The sequence below is a fragment of the Bufo bufo genome, chromosome 8, assembly GCF_905171765.1.
Source record: "Bufo bufo chromosome 8, aBufBuf1.1, whole genome shotgun sequence".
Lineage (NCBI taxonomy): Eukaryota > Metazoa > Chordata > Amphibia > Anura > Bufonidae > Bufo > Bufo bufo.
This window is the reverse complement of record NC_053396.1, coordinates 16,095,076-16,111,191: the sequence shown is the minus strand read 5'-3', so window position 1 is coordinate 16,111,191 and position 16,116 is coordinate 16,095,076. Positions and strand designations below refer to the sequence as shown.

At 45.9% G+C, this 16,116-nt stretch overlaps 1 protein-coding gene across 2 annotated transcripts in view; it reads right to left on the bottom strand.

Moving 5' to 3' along the window:
* The window catches only part of KCNT1 (potassium sodium-activated channel subfamily T member 1), a 195,115-nt gene that overhangs the window by 60,017 nt on the left and 118,982 nt on the right, over positions 1-16,116 (bottom strand). For both annotated transcript variants that reach the window (XM_040405792.1, XM_040405791.1), the window contains exons 2-5: positions 8,330-8,409; positions 3,714-3,813; positions 1,649-1,705; positions 1,452-1,500 (exon numbers count right to left, since the gene is read on the bottom strand). In XM_040405792.1, the coding sequence (XP_040261726.1) occupies positions 1,452-1,500; positions 1,649-1,705; positions 3,714-3,813; positions 8,330-8,409 (286 nt within the window). The remainder of the gene's footprint in view (positions 1-1,451; positions 1,501-1,648; positions 1,706-3,713; positions 3,814-8,329; positions 8,410-16,116) is intronic.

Below are 16,116 nucleotides of genomic sequence, written 5' to 3'. Positions count from 1 at the left end.
CAGCGCACGTGACTACTGCAGCCAATCACAGGCTGCAGTGGTGACTTGCTCCCCTTGTGTCATGACCATTAGTTACTTAGTTACGTGACACAAGGGGGAGCAGGTCACCACTGTGGCCTGTGATCGGCTGCAGCGGTCGCGTGTCCCCCTGTCCACAGATGTTTATTTCAGAGAGAGGAAGAGCTGACCCGAGAGCGACAGAAACTGAACCTAGAGGCGGGGTAAGTATGATCATCACCGCGGTTCAGTCACTCTTGGAGGTCTGCATTAGTCTTAGAAAACCGCTTTAAGAACTATCTTCAGGACACTGAAGAACAAGGAGTCCTGGAAGTGATGATATGGCCCCCCAGAGAGCCCTGATCCTAACACCATTGAGTCTGTCTGGGATTACATGAAGAGAAGAGAAGGATTCAAGCAAGCCTACATCCACAGAAGCTCTGTGGTTAGTTCTCCAAGATGTCTCCAAGAGTTCCTACAAAAACTGTGCAAGTGTACCTAGAAGGACTGATGAAGTCAGATGGCGGTCACATCAAATATTGATTGGATTTACATTTCTCTCTTGTTCATTCACTTTGCAATTTGTTAATTGATAAAAATAAACTATTAAGGCTACGGCTGCACAGAGGTTATGAGGAAGTTCTCCTGCCCGATTTTCAGCCAAAGACAGAAGTGGATCCACCAGGAGAGAGAAGTATAAATCCTTCCTTTATATTTAGGATTGCTTCCATGGCTTCATTTGGCCCTCTTCACTCTCTTAAAGGGAACATACCCCGTTGAACATGACATATTAGCTGCAGGCAGCATGTTATAGAGCAGGAGGAGCTGAGCAGATTGGTATATAGTTTTATGGGAAAAGATTAAGTAAAACTTGTATTTCTTACATTTAAATTCTTGCTCATTCTGGGCTTTGAAGTCCAGGAGGCGGTCCTATCAGTCACTGATAGGGCCGCCTCCTGGACTTCAGTCACTGATAGGGCCGCCTCCTGGACTTCAGTCACTGATAGGGCCGCCTCCTGGACTTCAGTCACTGATAGGGCCGCCTCCTGGACTTCAGTCACTGATAGGGCCGCCTCCTGGACTTCAGTCACTGATAGGGCCGCCTCCTGGACTTCAGTCACTGATAGGGCCGCCTCCTGGACTTCAGTCACTGATAGGGCCGCCTCCTGGACTTCAGTCACTGATAGGGCCGCCTCAGTTTTACTGAATCTTCTCCAACAAAACTATATATCAATCAGCGCAGCTGAGTATTTTTTTTAAGTAGCTGGTAAAATCCTTTACATTGGCTGTGATGTAATAGCAGACACAACCTATAGAAATCGGTGGCACTCTTTCTGAGCAGGAAAGAAAAAACAGTTTTTTTTTAGCCCCATAAAACTCTTTAGGATTGTCAGACTAAAATGTGTTAAGTTATTGGTCAGATGTGGCAATGAAGAAGAATTACTGTCACTTACCTGAATAGCCCAGAGCGGCGTCTGCCTGTCCACCCAAATAATTGGTTCCCTACAAGACAGGGGGACACACGTGAGTGATCTGTGATGACCAATCTGATTTGCACATTGAATTTTACTAGATTATGACATCTGCAATCTGATTGGTCGTTACAGGTGCTATCGTCCATTACAGCAGGACGGCAGCCTTCAGTACTCACCAGTTAATACTGGTTGTATGTGACTTTGTTGTGTTGTTCTGCTTCTCACAATTAGAGCTGAAAAAGGTAAAAAACAAATAATAATTTTATAACCGCACAGATATCTGTTTCTACTGCATTCTCCATCTCTAACCCTCCCCCCACTCTCTCTACTTCTTTCTCTCCAGCATTCCCTTCCTCTAGCTCTGCCCTCCTCCCTGTAGCGGTCTCCTCCTCTAGCTCTGCCCACCTTTCCCCCTCCCTCTTGCGTTTTCCTCCTCTAGCTCTGCCCTCCTCTCCCTGTAGCAGTCTCCTCCCCTAGCTCTGCTCTCCTCTCTGTAGCAGTCTCCTCCTCTAGCTCTGCCCTTCTCTCCCTGTAGCGGTCTCATCCTCTAGCTCTGCCCTCCTCTCCCTGTAACAGTCTCCGCCTCTAGCTCTTCGCTCCTCTTCCTGTAGCAGTCTCCTCCTCTAGCTCTGCCCTTCTCTCCCTGTAGCGGTCTCCGCCTCTAGCTCTTCGCTCCTCTTCCTGTAGCAGTCTCCTCCTCTAGCTCTGCCCTCCTCTCCCTGTAGCGGTCTCCGCCTCTAGCTCTTCGCTCCTCTTCCTGTAGCAGTCTCCTCCTCTAGCTCTGCCCTCCTCTCCCTGTAGCGGTCTCCGCCTCTAGCTCTTCGCTCCTCTTCCTGTAGCAGTCTCCTCCTCTAGCTCTGCCCTTCTCTCCCTGTAGCGGTCTCCGCCTCTAGCTCTTCGCTCCTCTTCCTGTAGCAGTCTCCTCCTCTAGCTCTGCCCTTCTCTCCCTGTAGTGGTCTCCTCCTCTAGCTCTGCCCTCCTCTCCCTGTAGTGGTCTCCTCCTCTAGCTCTGCCCTCCTCTCCCTCTTGCGTTTTCCTGCTCTAGCTCTGCGATTCTCCCTCCCTCTAGCAGTCTCTTCCTCTTCTATCTAGTACTTGCTCTCGATTCATCTTGCACCCTTTCTTTTGTTTTCTCTCCCTTTACGCTTCTGTTTCTTTACCTCTCTGTATCTCTGTATATCTATCTCTCTAGCATTCTCCCTCTCTAGCTCTTTTCCTCTCTGTAGCTCTCTCCTCCTCTACTTCTTCCCTTTCACTTCTGTCCCTCTTTATAGCTCTCTTTCCCCCCCCCCCCCCTAGCCGCCCCCCAGCTCTGTCCCTCTCTATAGGTCCCTCCTCAACTCTGTCCCTCTCTATAGCTGTCTCCTCCTCTAGCTCCCCCCAGCTTTGTCCCTCTTTATAGCTCTCTCCTCCTCTAGCTCCCCCCAGCTCTGTCCCTCTCAATAGCTGACCCCCAGCTCTGTCCCTCTCTATAACAGTCTCCTCCTCTAGCTCCCCCCAGCTTTGTCCCTCTTTATAGCTCTCTCCTCCTCTAGTTCTCTCCCCCCCAGCTCTGTCCCTCTCTATAGCGCTCTCCCTCTAGCGCTTTATCTCATTCTACCTCTATCCATCCACCCCTTGCAATGAATTACCCTGTCAGTTGCCCCCAAACACATCAGATCATCAACCCTCTGTGTTTTGCCTAACTCCAAGCTGCATGTGCTAATGTGGCTTCCCCAATTCACAGTAGTCAGTCTGCCCTTGCATCACTCATTTATGCCCCCAAGTAGCAGGATTGTCTAGGATTAGAAAAACATGGCTGCTTTCTTCTTAAAACAGCGCCACACCAGACTAAAAGGTGGTGTTCGGTAATGCAGCTCAGCCACAGTCAGTTTGGTGAAGTAGACCTGCAATACCAGGCACCAGCTATAAACAGGTGTAGCGCCGTTTCAGGAAGAAAACAGCCATGATTTTCTAATCCTGGACAACCCCTATAATTTTAGAACTCAAATGAAATTGGTGAATATTCTTAATTTTCAGGCAATGATCGGCCCACGTGGAGACATCTGGAGTCCATTTTGACAGATCTCCATAGGGGCAGCTAGGTTATCCTTCACCTGGGAGTAGAGAATCAACCTGCGGCCCTAGCCCTATACACAAATACCCTGGCCATTGTTGACACCCCCACCCCTTATACATGTTCTTAACAGGCCCCCCATTAGTGCATAGAGTATATTGGGTCACAGGGACAGGGAGGCTCACCATCCGCTTCCACGAGCTGGCTCTTCCAGCAAAACTCGCACTATGTACAGGAGACATGAGAGGAGCTTCAGCGAGAAATTGAAGAGACGGATTCTGAGGCCTGCAGAAGAGAGAAAGAGCATGTCGTATTGATGAGGAGTCTTGGAGAACATCTGAAGACGCTCTGGACCGGTAAACCTGCCCGAGAAGAAGGGGATTTGTCCCTCTACCTTACCTTTTTTAAATGGGTCATCCAGGGTTAGGAAAACATGGCCGCTTTCTGGCTGGTATGGCAGCTCACTTCCAACTGAAGTGAATGTGGCTGAGCTGCAATACCGTATACCACCTTCGGACAGGTGTGGCGCTGTTTTAAGAAGAAAGCAGCCATGTATTTTTTTTTCATCCTGCACAATTCTGCAGGAATTTTTGACTTTGGAAGAGTTCAGCACCATGGAGAGCGATAGACGGCAGGAACAGAACTGTAATATACTGGCATAGCGAAGTTAATGCTATTACTATTGGGGGTGGATCTATCCTCCTTCCTAATGGGCGAACCTGCAAAGGGGGTTACCCTCGCCAGCGGTACTGCAGTACCTGGGGGTCCATGTCCATAGCTGCTCGGCCTTATATTGCAGTCTACAAATGGCTATACCATAAAGTAGTAACGCCATACAGTATAGTGCCACAATTCTATACTGTGCCTCCACCAGTCACGGACAAAAATCATACAAACAGCAATGTAAATACCGCCATACAGTGCACAAACAACACCAATATATAGCAATCAAATAACAGCCTTACACATAGATAATCTAATGGCAGCGCTAACATTTGGGATGGTCACAGGTCTCAGCTGCCCGGCCAGTTGTGGTGCCCCCTTTCCCTGTTTAGTACACATCCTGGAGGGGGCTATGGGTTGGTTGCTCTAGACCTTGGACTGTAAATCTGCTTTATTAACCCTTTCCCTACTGCCGCACAACTATATATATTAATGGTAGAGACTTTAAACATGGCGGCCACTCCAGCACTGATTGCAGACATTTAACCCCTCAGATGCTGTGGTCAAATCTGACCACGTAATCCGAGAGGTGAAAACCCTGGTCTCACTGAATAAAGCGGGGCTTTCCGAATTGTAGTTGCAGGTGGCAGATCTCCATAAGAACATAGCAATAGAGCACTGAATTGCTTTACCAATTCAATGAAATCTATAGCAGAAGCAACTTAAAGGCTATGTACACCCCAACAAAAAAATGTATGATTGCATTTTACTCATTTTCGGCTAAAAATCATTTTTTCAATTGGTCTTTATTAAAAATATTGAGCCGTTCTGTCACAAAGGGTTAACTGTTTTTCTTGCTGTGCGATTGGTACTTTCACTTTGTGGCGGTCATCTAATAACCCTCATCTCTGATTTACTCAGAGGCCATAAACACTAATTTAAGAAGGGAATTTAGTTATAATAAATTCAGACAACAGAGATAAGGAGCCCGTCAAATTAGCTGGTTGACGGAAAAGAGAAAAAATTCAGATCCCTCTACTAGAGCATCTCAGCTCTGTACAGAAAAAAGGGCTCCATATTTGTAATAAAGACCCATTTAAAAAAAAATAATTTTTAGCCCAAAAATGAGTACAATGCAATAATAAAAAAGTTGCTCCCAAAAGGTGTACATAGCCTTTAATTATTCCTTCATATAGTCACCCAAGCTGACCTAAAAGGGGTAAAAAAAAAAAATTATAATAATAAAAAAATAATAAAAAAAAAAATCTAAAAATGATAATCCCCCCCCCTTTTCCCAGAAAAAATAAAAATAAAAAAGCATGGACAGCGCTATGTCCAAAAACGCCCGTACTATTAAAATATAAAAATATTTATCCCATATGGCAAACGGCGCAACTGAAAGAAAAGTTAAAATGGCTGATTTGCCATGTGTTCGTTACTTCACCTCCCCTCAAATAAATGGAATAAAAAGTGATTAAATAGTCGCACACCCGAAAATGGTATCAATAAACACTACAGATCATCCCTCAAAAAATGAGCTACGTGAGGTAGCTCCTTAGGTGTAACTATAAAAAAGGTTATGGGGGTCAGAAAATGGCGATATAAAGAAAGAAAAAATAATAATTTTTTCCCCCCAGTATTAAAACACAAAAAGAACTATATAAATGTGGTATTGCTGTAATTGTAAAGACCCAGAGAATGAAGGGCGCAGGTCATTATTACTGCGCAGGAAACGCCATAAGAACAAAACCGATAAAACGTGGCTGAATTGCGTTATTTTGCTTCCAATTCCACCACATTTAGATTTTTCCCCAGCTCTCCACGGTTTTGTATGCCATATTAAATGGTGCCATTAGAAAGTACGACTTGTCTTCCTGAATGGGAAAAAATAAATAAAAAAGTTATGGCCGGGAGTGAAAAAGGATAGCGCAAAAATGGAAAAAAAATCGCCCGAGAAGGAAGCAGTTAATCCGTTACACATATCCCAGCATAACAAAGCAGATTAATTCATGACCCACGTGGGCACCCAGCTTTCCCAGAAGCGGAATGGTCTGTAATGAACCACAATGCCCACCTAGCGTCGCTCTGACCCAGCAGGCTGCCTCTTGCCGAGGGAAGACGGCAAAGTTGTCAGGAGAGGTGTAAGTAGGTCATCGTGTGCGTTTTTTTTTTTTTTTTGTCTTTCACCCCCTTGTGAAGATTTTAATCTTGCGACCTCGCAGAAAACAAGAGTGAGGACAATAAAAGCACTTTCCGCAGCCGTCTGGGCCTTATTAGAGCCATTCAGAGCGCCCGGTAATTTGCTGTTGGGAGACGTTATTACCTTGAATTGAAGGTTAGAAAAGACGCTGGGTGAATAGCGACATTGCCGTCATAGGAGACGTGTGATGTGGGATTGATTTACTCCATAGAGGGGAGCAGAAGTTAACCTGTTCTGTAATCTTCATGGAGAAGTTACAGCTTCAGGCTACATGCACACAACCGTATGCCATCCGTTTATTTTTTTTCGGCGGATCCATTGTAACAATGCATCCAACAGACAAGAATAGGACAGGTTCTATTTTTTTTGCAGGGCTACGGAACGGACATACTGATGCGGACAGCTTGTCCGCATTTTTTGCTGACCCATTGAAATGAATGGAACAAAAAAAAACGGAACGGACGCGGAAACAAAATACATTCGTGTGCATGTAGACTTACAAGGAAATACATAAAAGATGTATGAAAATCAAAAATATGAAACTAAAATGAATTAATTTTCTTTTAGATTTTTTTTTTTTTTTTATATACGTTAGGAATTAGTTGAATATATTCATAAGCATTCCAGTGTTCTAGAAGGCAAAAGTACTATAGAATGTATCCATCCACACGCTATATACTGTATATTATAATAAATTATAAAAAATATATTATTAGAATATATAATAATTATATGATATTTTATATTATATATACACACCCACACATAGACCATCCAGTAATAAACTGTATTTCCAAAGTGATGGAGGTGCTCATATAAAGATGTATGCGCTCATCCAGAGTTTGGCTGGATGTAATCCGTGGTAATGAAATTACACATTTTTAATTAATAATTTTTTTATTTTTTTTTGCTTAAATGAAGGGAAAATAAAATTATTAATATTATGGATACAACTTCCATTGTAAGAAAATCGCAGGAAATAAAATACAAAATAATGCTATAATAATCCGAATCCGACCAAGGACAACATCTGCCTGGAGTTTGTATGTTCTTCCCGTGTTTGCGTGGGTTTCCTCCCACACTCCATACACATACTGACAGGGACCTTAGATTGTGAGCCCCATTGGGGACAGCTTAACATAGTAGCGCTATATAAGTGCAGAAAATAGATAAAAATACTACTGCTAATAGAATATTACCATCTTGCTTGCTCTTATTTTATACACATACACAGCCATTCTAATTAATATACCAGTAGAATACTATAATGTTTAGAGCAGCTTATGGCGTGGGCTCTCCTTTTATGTAAACCTCCACAGCGAGCCCGTGCATCCTACTATTTACTGGACAAATGTGGCTGCATTATGTCTTTGCCACCAGTAGATGGCAGTAGAGCACTAGACGTCCATCCCATACACCAGGCACTAAACCACAACAGGAATCCTGGTGCAGCTCCTTAACCCATTCTAGGCCGTGACATTGTGTGTGAAAATATAGCGGCAGGAATAAGGCCTCAAATTACTACAAATAAATATTAAAAATAAAATGATATAGAGATCATAGATACATAATAGAGATAGATATGAGATTACATTACACATTACATTAAAGGGGTTCTTCAGGATTTTCACATAGACGGCCTATCCTCAGGATAGATCATCAATATAAGATCAGCAGTTGTCCGACTCCCGGCTCTGTAGCTGATCAGCTCACTGCTGGTCTCATACTGATATCCTGAGGATAAGCCATCAATAGGAAAATCCTGGAAATCCCCTTTAAATAATATTAGCTTGGGGGTCAGAAAAGCCCTTTACGAGAGGTTGTCAACCAGAGCATGTAAGGTTCTTATAGCTCGTGGTGTAAATGATGCGGTGGGAACTTCTAGCTTCTCTGCTCCTAACATCCCAATACTAATAATAAGAAACCAAGAAAACTCACTTGATCTTTGGTTCTTGATGAAGAAGAGCTTGAGTCTTTCCTTGAAGGTGTTTTCATTGACATAAAATTCGACTTGTACTCTGTAAGAGAGAAGAAAGACATGAGATGAGGAGGCCATGAGAACACAAGGTGCCCAGCAGGTTATATGGAAAGAAATCCCGCCATTCACTCAAACAACCAGGGGGCCCCGGAGCAAAATAGTCGGGATCCTTTTCCTCCAGGAGATTTCCAATAAATTTACCTTTTTTTTTTGTTACTTGGAGGAATGGTTTGATAAAAAAAAATAAAAATGAAAAAAAATCTTACCCTAATTTCATGTTGGATAAAAAAGGAACAAGTACTTTATAAATTTGGTGCTCAACACCATATTTCTCAATGTATTTATACCAGACAATTAGTATATACCCCCCCCCCCCCCCCCCCCTACAGCTCTAGGTCTCTGGTTTCCTTCCTTACACCTGGTTCCACTATGGGCAGCTTAGTACATAGGAATTTATACAGTCACCATTGAACTCAATGGCAGCAGGAAAAATCCCTATGCACTGAGCTCCCCCCAGTGGCGACTCCAGGAATATGTTGTGGATTAATGTCAGGAAGCAGGAGACTGAGTTCAGCACCGGACCCCCATCCAGGGCGGATTTCCTTAAAGGGAAATTTCCCGGTGGGCCGATGTCCAGGGGGCCGCATGAGCCCTCCTCACAGTCGGTCAGTGGAAGTTTTTGGGGATGTATTTTGTGATGGACTGTGGTATTTGGCTCTGTTGGGGCGGTATAATGTGCCACAATATGGTATTATTGGCCCGGCCTTCCATCAATTTGGACCTGACTGCAAAACAGGGCCACTTTTAGTATTTTTTTCCAGGGCCACTAAGTTCCCAGTTCGCCCCCGCCGATAGCAGTCATGTGGTCATGTGCCACTGCAAACAACCATGATACCATCCACTCACCGATCCATCCAATTAACCAACCATTATTGTATCCATGCGGCTGTAGACCCATCAGTCACTCCCTCCAACCGACTGTACTTGTGGGGTGACTTGTGGTCGGCCATAGATTTATTATCCAAATTAACAAAACTTTGCATAAGTGGTCAAAATCAAAGTAACAAAAAAAGATACCAAACATACAAAAAACTGCCAAAATATAACCATAGATGCTCCAAAATCATCAAAAGGGTGAGGAGGAAAGTGGAAGCGGGGTGGGGTGTGCTCCCTCTAAATAGCCTATGCTTACCCATGATCCCACCCCTGGGAAATTAAAGAGGCCATACCTTAACCCACTACCCCCTAACAAAACATAGTCCACGGCCTCTTGGGTTACAAAATAAGCAAATCCTCCATCCTAGGCCCAATAGCTATGTATCTACACATCACGTCACCACTGAGGCCAGTCACTAGCAGCAGCAGCGCATAAGACCCGGTCCGTGCAGAAGTTGACAGACGGCGACCAGAAGTCTAGTGAAGCCTGCCTGGGAGCCATGGAACAGGAGCGGAGCAGTAGAGAGCAGGCAAGTATAGATCTGATCACAGGTACCAGGCGGAAATGGGAAAAAAAAAAAAGCCTGGACAGCCCCTTTAAGGCTCACTGTCACGGATGAGGTAAAGGAGTAAACACCACACCGACAACCAGGGGGGGAAGGGAAAAGCCACTAGGCCTCAACGCTAGGGAAGGGAAAGGGTCACCACCTAAAGAACTCTACTCCTGGCCCTGACTTCTAACCGTATGGGCACCCCTTGAAGGTAAAAATGCCCATACACAGGAACCTGGAGACCCTGAGGAGCCCTAAAGATATTGGCAGGGCTGAGACAACCCGATCCTTCCAAGATGAAGGAACAAGTGTCTCCCTGAGGCCTAGTAGCTACAATCAAGGGGAAAAGACAAAATACAAACAAGCGAGACACTTAGCTTCTGTTGTAGAAGGAGGAGCAGGAACTCAGGGAGAACCACACTCCAGCTCTTTCCAAAACCAAATGAAGCAATCTACTGCATAGTCAGAAGGGTGGGGTCAGACTATAAAGGGTAGAAGTGATGACCACTGAGCAACAGCGGAGACAAGGGAAGTGGTCATTAACCCTATAATTACTGAATCAAGAGAAATCAAGGAGGCTGTTAGATTCCTCCACGCTCAGCCAGTCTCCTTGATCTCCTGACATCAGTCACCTGAGGGACCGTGACACTCACACTGCATTCATTATACAGAGACCATTTCCTACCCGCTGGGTCCACGTCCAGCAGAGGGACCTGCTTTTATGGTGTCTGTTTTCCTGTTTATTATCCCGTATGACTTTTTATAGACACTTCTGATGCTTCGCTCCATTTCAGATGATAACATAATAAAATAGGCTGAACTATAACAATATGGTGGAGGCATGATTCATACGGGATAAGTGAAGGAAATAGAGTGCAGTCACCCTTTACCATGAGACGTCTTACAGAAAGAAGAAACCCTAGGGGTTAATGGGCTGTTAGTGTGTGTGTGTGGGGGGGGGGGGGGTTAGATTTTATAAGGGGGATAGGGAGGGGGCTCGGGTGCCATTTTAAATAGTGTAGATCACAAGCTGCAGGCTTACCTTACAGAAGTAGGATGCAGGCAGTGGAGGATGTGTTACGGCAATTTCGGGCGGCAGCGGAGGCCCGAAATGGTTAAGGGAGCAGATGGCAGGCCTGCTGCAGGGGGAGGCGGCGGGTACAGCGAGCCCGCAGCCATGTGCAAGACGGCCGCGGCAGGTACGTTCACTGGTGCGCCTCAGCCCAGAGGAGACCCCCAGGGTTTGTCACCGTGTAAGGAGCCCTTCCGGGGATCCTTCACATAGGGGGGACAGCAGGCAGGCTTCTTTAAGGTCCTCCAGGCGTTTGAGGAATCCATCCGTTCGGAGGGACCCAGTTCAGGGTGGAGGGGGGGGGGGGGCAGGGTGTTCGGCATCTAGGGCTGGGGGTTCAGTATCGGTACAGACTCAGGCTGGCGGGGAGGACGACCGGCCCAGGGTGGACGATGCGGCCAAAGGGGAGGCGTACGTTTGCTCTGAAGGTCCGTTAGGTGCACATTTGAAGCAAGAGGTACATGAGAGTATTTGGAAAGGGGAGTATGTTGATATTTTTTCTCTTCTCGCCTTAGAGCCTTTTAATTTAGATAGGAACAAAAAGGACGAGGGGAAAAAAGGAGGGGGAAATATGCCGGTATCGTTTGATCCCGCGCACTTTTTCAAACTGGCTGCAGGCATTAGCCATTTTAGCGGGTGTGATTGGGGAAGAGACGCCCGAATGTTGTTCGGCTCTTTTCTGCTATTAAGATGCGATGGGGGAGGATTACAGAGTTTATGGGGGTTCGGGTTGGCTCCATTATGATGAGCAATCTAGACAAAGGAAGGCGGTACCCCCAAATATACGGTGGCACCGTCAGGACATTGGGTTATGGTTGAGAGTAACAGCACCAGTGAGGCCTGGCCAGTCCTTTCGGGGGGGAACCAGGAGGGTCAGGTCAGTCCAGTTTTGCAGCCGTATCCGCCAAGGGTTTGTGCTTCCTTTTTAATGAAGGGAGCTGCAAGTTCGGGGCAAAATGCAAATTTAAGCATGAGTGCTCGTCATGTGGGGGAAATCATGGGGCCAATCGATGGTTTAAGGGTAGCAGACGAAAGGGGGTTAAGACTGCTGCAAAAAGGTCTGACTCCAGTGCGGGGGGAAAGGATGGTGCAGTATCTAAATAGATACCCTAATCAAGAAGCGTCCGAGTTACTAAAAAGAGGATTTCCGTGGGGTTTTAGTATTCCGTCGACCCCGTTGATGTATGAAAAAATTTGCGCTCCGCGTTAGAGCACCCGGAGGTGGTGTCTGAAAAATTGGCTAAGGAAGTTTCATTGGAGCGGATGGATGGTTTGTTTTTGGAACCACCGATGGGTAATTTACGGGTTTTACCGTTGGGGGTGGTTCCCAAGAAAGAGACTAATACGTTTCGGCTCATTTTCCAAAAGGGGCGTCGGTCAATGACGGTATAGATCCTGATCTTTGTTCAGTGGTCTATACTTCATTTGCTGTGGCTTGGGTTAGAAAATTGGGACGGGGACCTTATTGGCAAAAACGGACATCGAGGCGGCGTTTCACCTATTACCAGTTAACCCAGATAGTTTACATTTGTTAGGTTGTTTTTAGGATAAAGTTTTTTGTAGACAGGTGTTTGCCGATGGGTTGCTCGTTGTCGTGCGCATATTTTGAAGCGTTTAGTTCCTTTCTGGAATGGGTAGTGGCGGACGTGGCTGGCTGTTCGTCCATCCATTACTTGGATGATTTTCTCTGCTTAGGTCCAGTGGATTCATAGGTTTGTTCATCGGCGTTGCAGTCGATTTTTGCGTCGTTTGGGGTGCCATTAGGGAAAGGAAAGACAGTGGGTCCTACGATGGAATTCAGTTTTTTGGGAATAGTTATAAATACAGTTAAAATGGAATGCAGGCCTCCGTACGACAAGGTGCGGGATTTAAGGGAAGCGGTAGACAAAGCGGTGGAGTCACCTAAAATTCGCTTGTGGGACTTGCAATCTCTTTTGTAGGAGTTGAATTTCGCATGTCTGATTATTCCGTTGGGTCATAGTTTTTGTCGGAGGTTGGCGAGCGCTACGGCGGGTGAGGTTGCTCCCCATCATTTTATTAGGTTAGGGGGGGAATTGAAGGGTGATCTAGCAGTATGGGCAGAGTTTTTAAGGCATTTTAATGGCAGAGCATTGGTTATGGGTAGGGATAAGCAAATCGACTTCGGATGAAACATCCAAAGTCGATTCGCATAAAACTTAGTTCTAATACTGTACGGAGCAGGAGCTCCGTACAATATTAGAATGTATTGGCTCAGATGAGCCGAAGTTATTGCTTCGCGAAGTCCCGTGAGACTTCGCGCAATAACTTCATAAATTAATTTGTACTGTAAAAAAAAAAAACATTTCCCGAACTCGGGTTCAGCTCCAAGGTACCACATGGAACCGAACCAGAGATCGGCACCTGGACCCAGAAGCAGATACAGAAGGGTTGGGGGGTCCGGAGTCCCTGTGGGAGCTCTTGGAGGTACAGTAGTGGGAATCATTGAGTGCGGGTAAATGGGCGGCTTACGGTAAGGCATGGCGTAATTGGGAACGGTGGTGTGAAGAATTGGAGGTGCAAGTGGATGAGGGGGGGGGGGGGGGAGTCCCGTTGTTGCTATTTTTGGGTCATGCAAGGGAAAAAGGTTGATCGGTAGCGCAGCTTATGGCGGAATTGGCTTTCGGTTTTAAGTTACGGGGTTTTTACAGATGTTACGAAAACCTTTTTGGTGTGGCAAGTTTTGAGAGGTTGGAGAAGGGGGAGGCGAGCGGAGGATAGGAGGAGACCAGTTTGATTTGCAGGAGGGTTTAGTGTTGGTCATCGAGTGAGGTGCGGTTGTTTAAGTTAGCGTTTTCTTTGGCCTTTTTCGGGGCGTTTTGCTTGGGTGAGTTAGCGGGCAAAAGTGTACAGTGTGCGGGTGGTTTGTATGGGGAGGATGTGGACCTTTATCAGGACAGGGTTGTTGTACGAGTATCTAGGGTGCAGTATTCCTTTGTTTGCTGTGCCGGGGTGTGTGTTATATCTGGTTAGGGGTTTACAAGAAGACAGGGTTGGAACAAGTTTTGTTTGAGGCCCTCTTCTTAGACACGAAGATGGGTCATTCTTGTCACGCTTCCAGTTTGTTGCAGTTTTTAAGAAGTGTTTACGAGGTTTGGGAATGGACCAGAGTGATTTTACAGGTCATTCATTCAGGATCGGTGCTACAACGGAGGCAGCTAGGTTAGGGATGAATGACGATGTGATAAAAAAAATTGGTAGGTGGGAATCGGTCCGTTTCAGGTCCTATGTTAGGTTGGGGGGTGGTAATGGTACTATGGCGTTTTTTCATTTAACATGGCCCTATTTTTTGTTTGTTGTTTTTCAGGGGATCCTGCGGCATTGATTTGGATTCTTGGGCACTCGTTCATATTTTGGGGGGCTCTGGGGTTTGAGAGGGCGCCAACTGGGGTTTGAGAGGGACGTCGTGATTGTAAGGTGGCTTGGGTCCAGAGGTATGTTGTGGGGTAGTGTTTTAAGGGAAGTGCATCATTTCGTACGTTTGGATCGGTTCCTTGACATATTAGTACTACACGTTGGGGGAAATGACTTAGGAATTAGGCCAGTTAGGGAGCCGATTAGGGACAAAGTTAGATCTGTTGCGATTGTGGGCTTTATTTTCGGCTATGATAACGGCGTGGTCAGATATATTGCCTCGTAGGAAGTAGCGGGAGGCTCGGTCAGTGGAGTGCCTTAATAAGGCGAGGATTACATTGAATAGGGCCATTGGGAAGTTCATGGCCAGGAATGGGGCAGTGGGGGCCAGGCATTCCGAACTGGAGTCGGGTATTGGCGGTTTTTGGAGGTGTGACGGGGTGCGGTGCACCTCAATGCAGTAGGTATGGATTTGTGGTCCTGGGTCTGCAGTGTGGGATTGAGAGGGCTTTACGATTGTGGTGGAACGTGCAAGCTTGAGGGAAGTTAGGGTTTCAAGTTGAGTGTTGTTGGCGGCGGGAGGTCCTCGAAGCTGGTGGTATGGGATGGTACTGGAGAATGGGAGGTCCTCAATGGTGGGGCTGGACTCTCACAGTTGGCCACTTGGTTGGTTCGGAGAGGAGTCCATCAGTTGGTGTCTTCGAGCTGGTGTTCTACGGCTGAAGGCAAGATGGAATTGCCATGTTGGTTTTTATGGATATTAAGCTTTGGGGCTTCTAGGACCTCCCTCGTCAGGGTTAAATTATTGTTATTTATGTTATGCATTTATTTTATTAATAAAAACGGCTGCTGTGGCCGATTTAATCCGACTTTGGTCTCTGCGTATTTTTACTTGAGTTAAGTATGAACATCGGGGGGTTAATGGGGTTATTGAGGCCCTGAGAAATTAACCAATAACTTAATCATGTCAGATTGTGTCAGAGAAAACGGATCAGTCTTGCTCCGCATCTCAGGACGGAGAGCAAACCTCAGCATGCTGCGATTTGCTCTCCAGTAGGAGAACGGAACGGAATGCATTTTGGAGCACTCCGTTCTGTTCAGTTACGTTTTTTCCCTATTGACAATGAATAGGGACAAAACGGAAGCGTTTTTTTCCGCTATTGAGACCCTATGATGGATCTCAATGCCGGAAAATATTAACGCTAGTGTGAAAGTAGCCTAAGACAGGTTCTCCATCAGCAAGGGGTCTATAGTAGTGTGCCTCTCTGGTACGTATGGCTGATGAATAGGAAGTGGGGCCCATTATGATTTTTGCTATGGGGCCAGGTATCTCGTGGCACAGCATTATAGCCATATTATAACTCATGTAAAAGGCGCTCCGGAGAGCCGCGGTTTTCTAGGAATATAGCATTGTGTATGGGGAGTAACTACACAGACGTGATGCGGGGTGACAGGACACGTCAACATGGAGTCATTTGTGACTATGGGAATAATGCTGCGGCAGCTCTGGGAAGAACGGCCTCAGCAATTCTCAGACTGAGGGTAAGGAAAATCTACAGAATCCACAGAAATCCTCTTGTAATGATAAAAGATCACCTCGCAAAACCAGCAGCCATCTATAGTCCTATTACCCAACCCCGTGCCGCCTCAATACATTCCCATTGAAATCAATAGTATTTCTGTAAGGTCATTGTCATAAAAAGTGGTGAACAGTGATCTGGATTATTTAAGACTTAACTTTTACTTTAGATATAGATTGGACTCTACCTTTCATGGTGCCCACCATCCCCTTTTGGCTCTCTCTTCTAGTCACGGT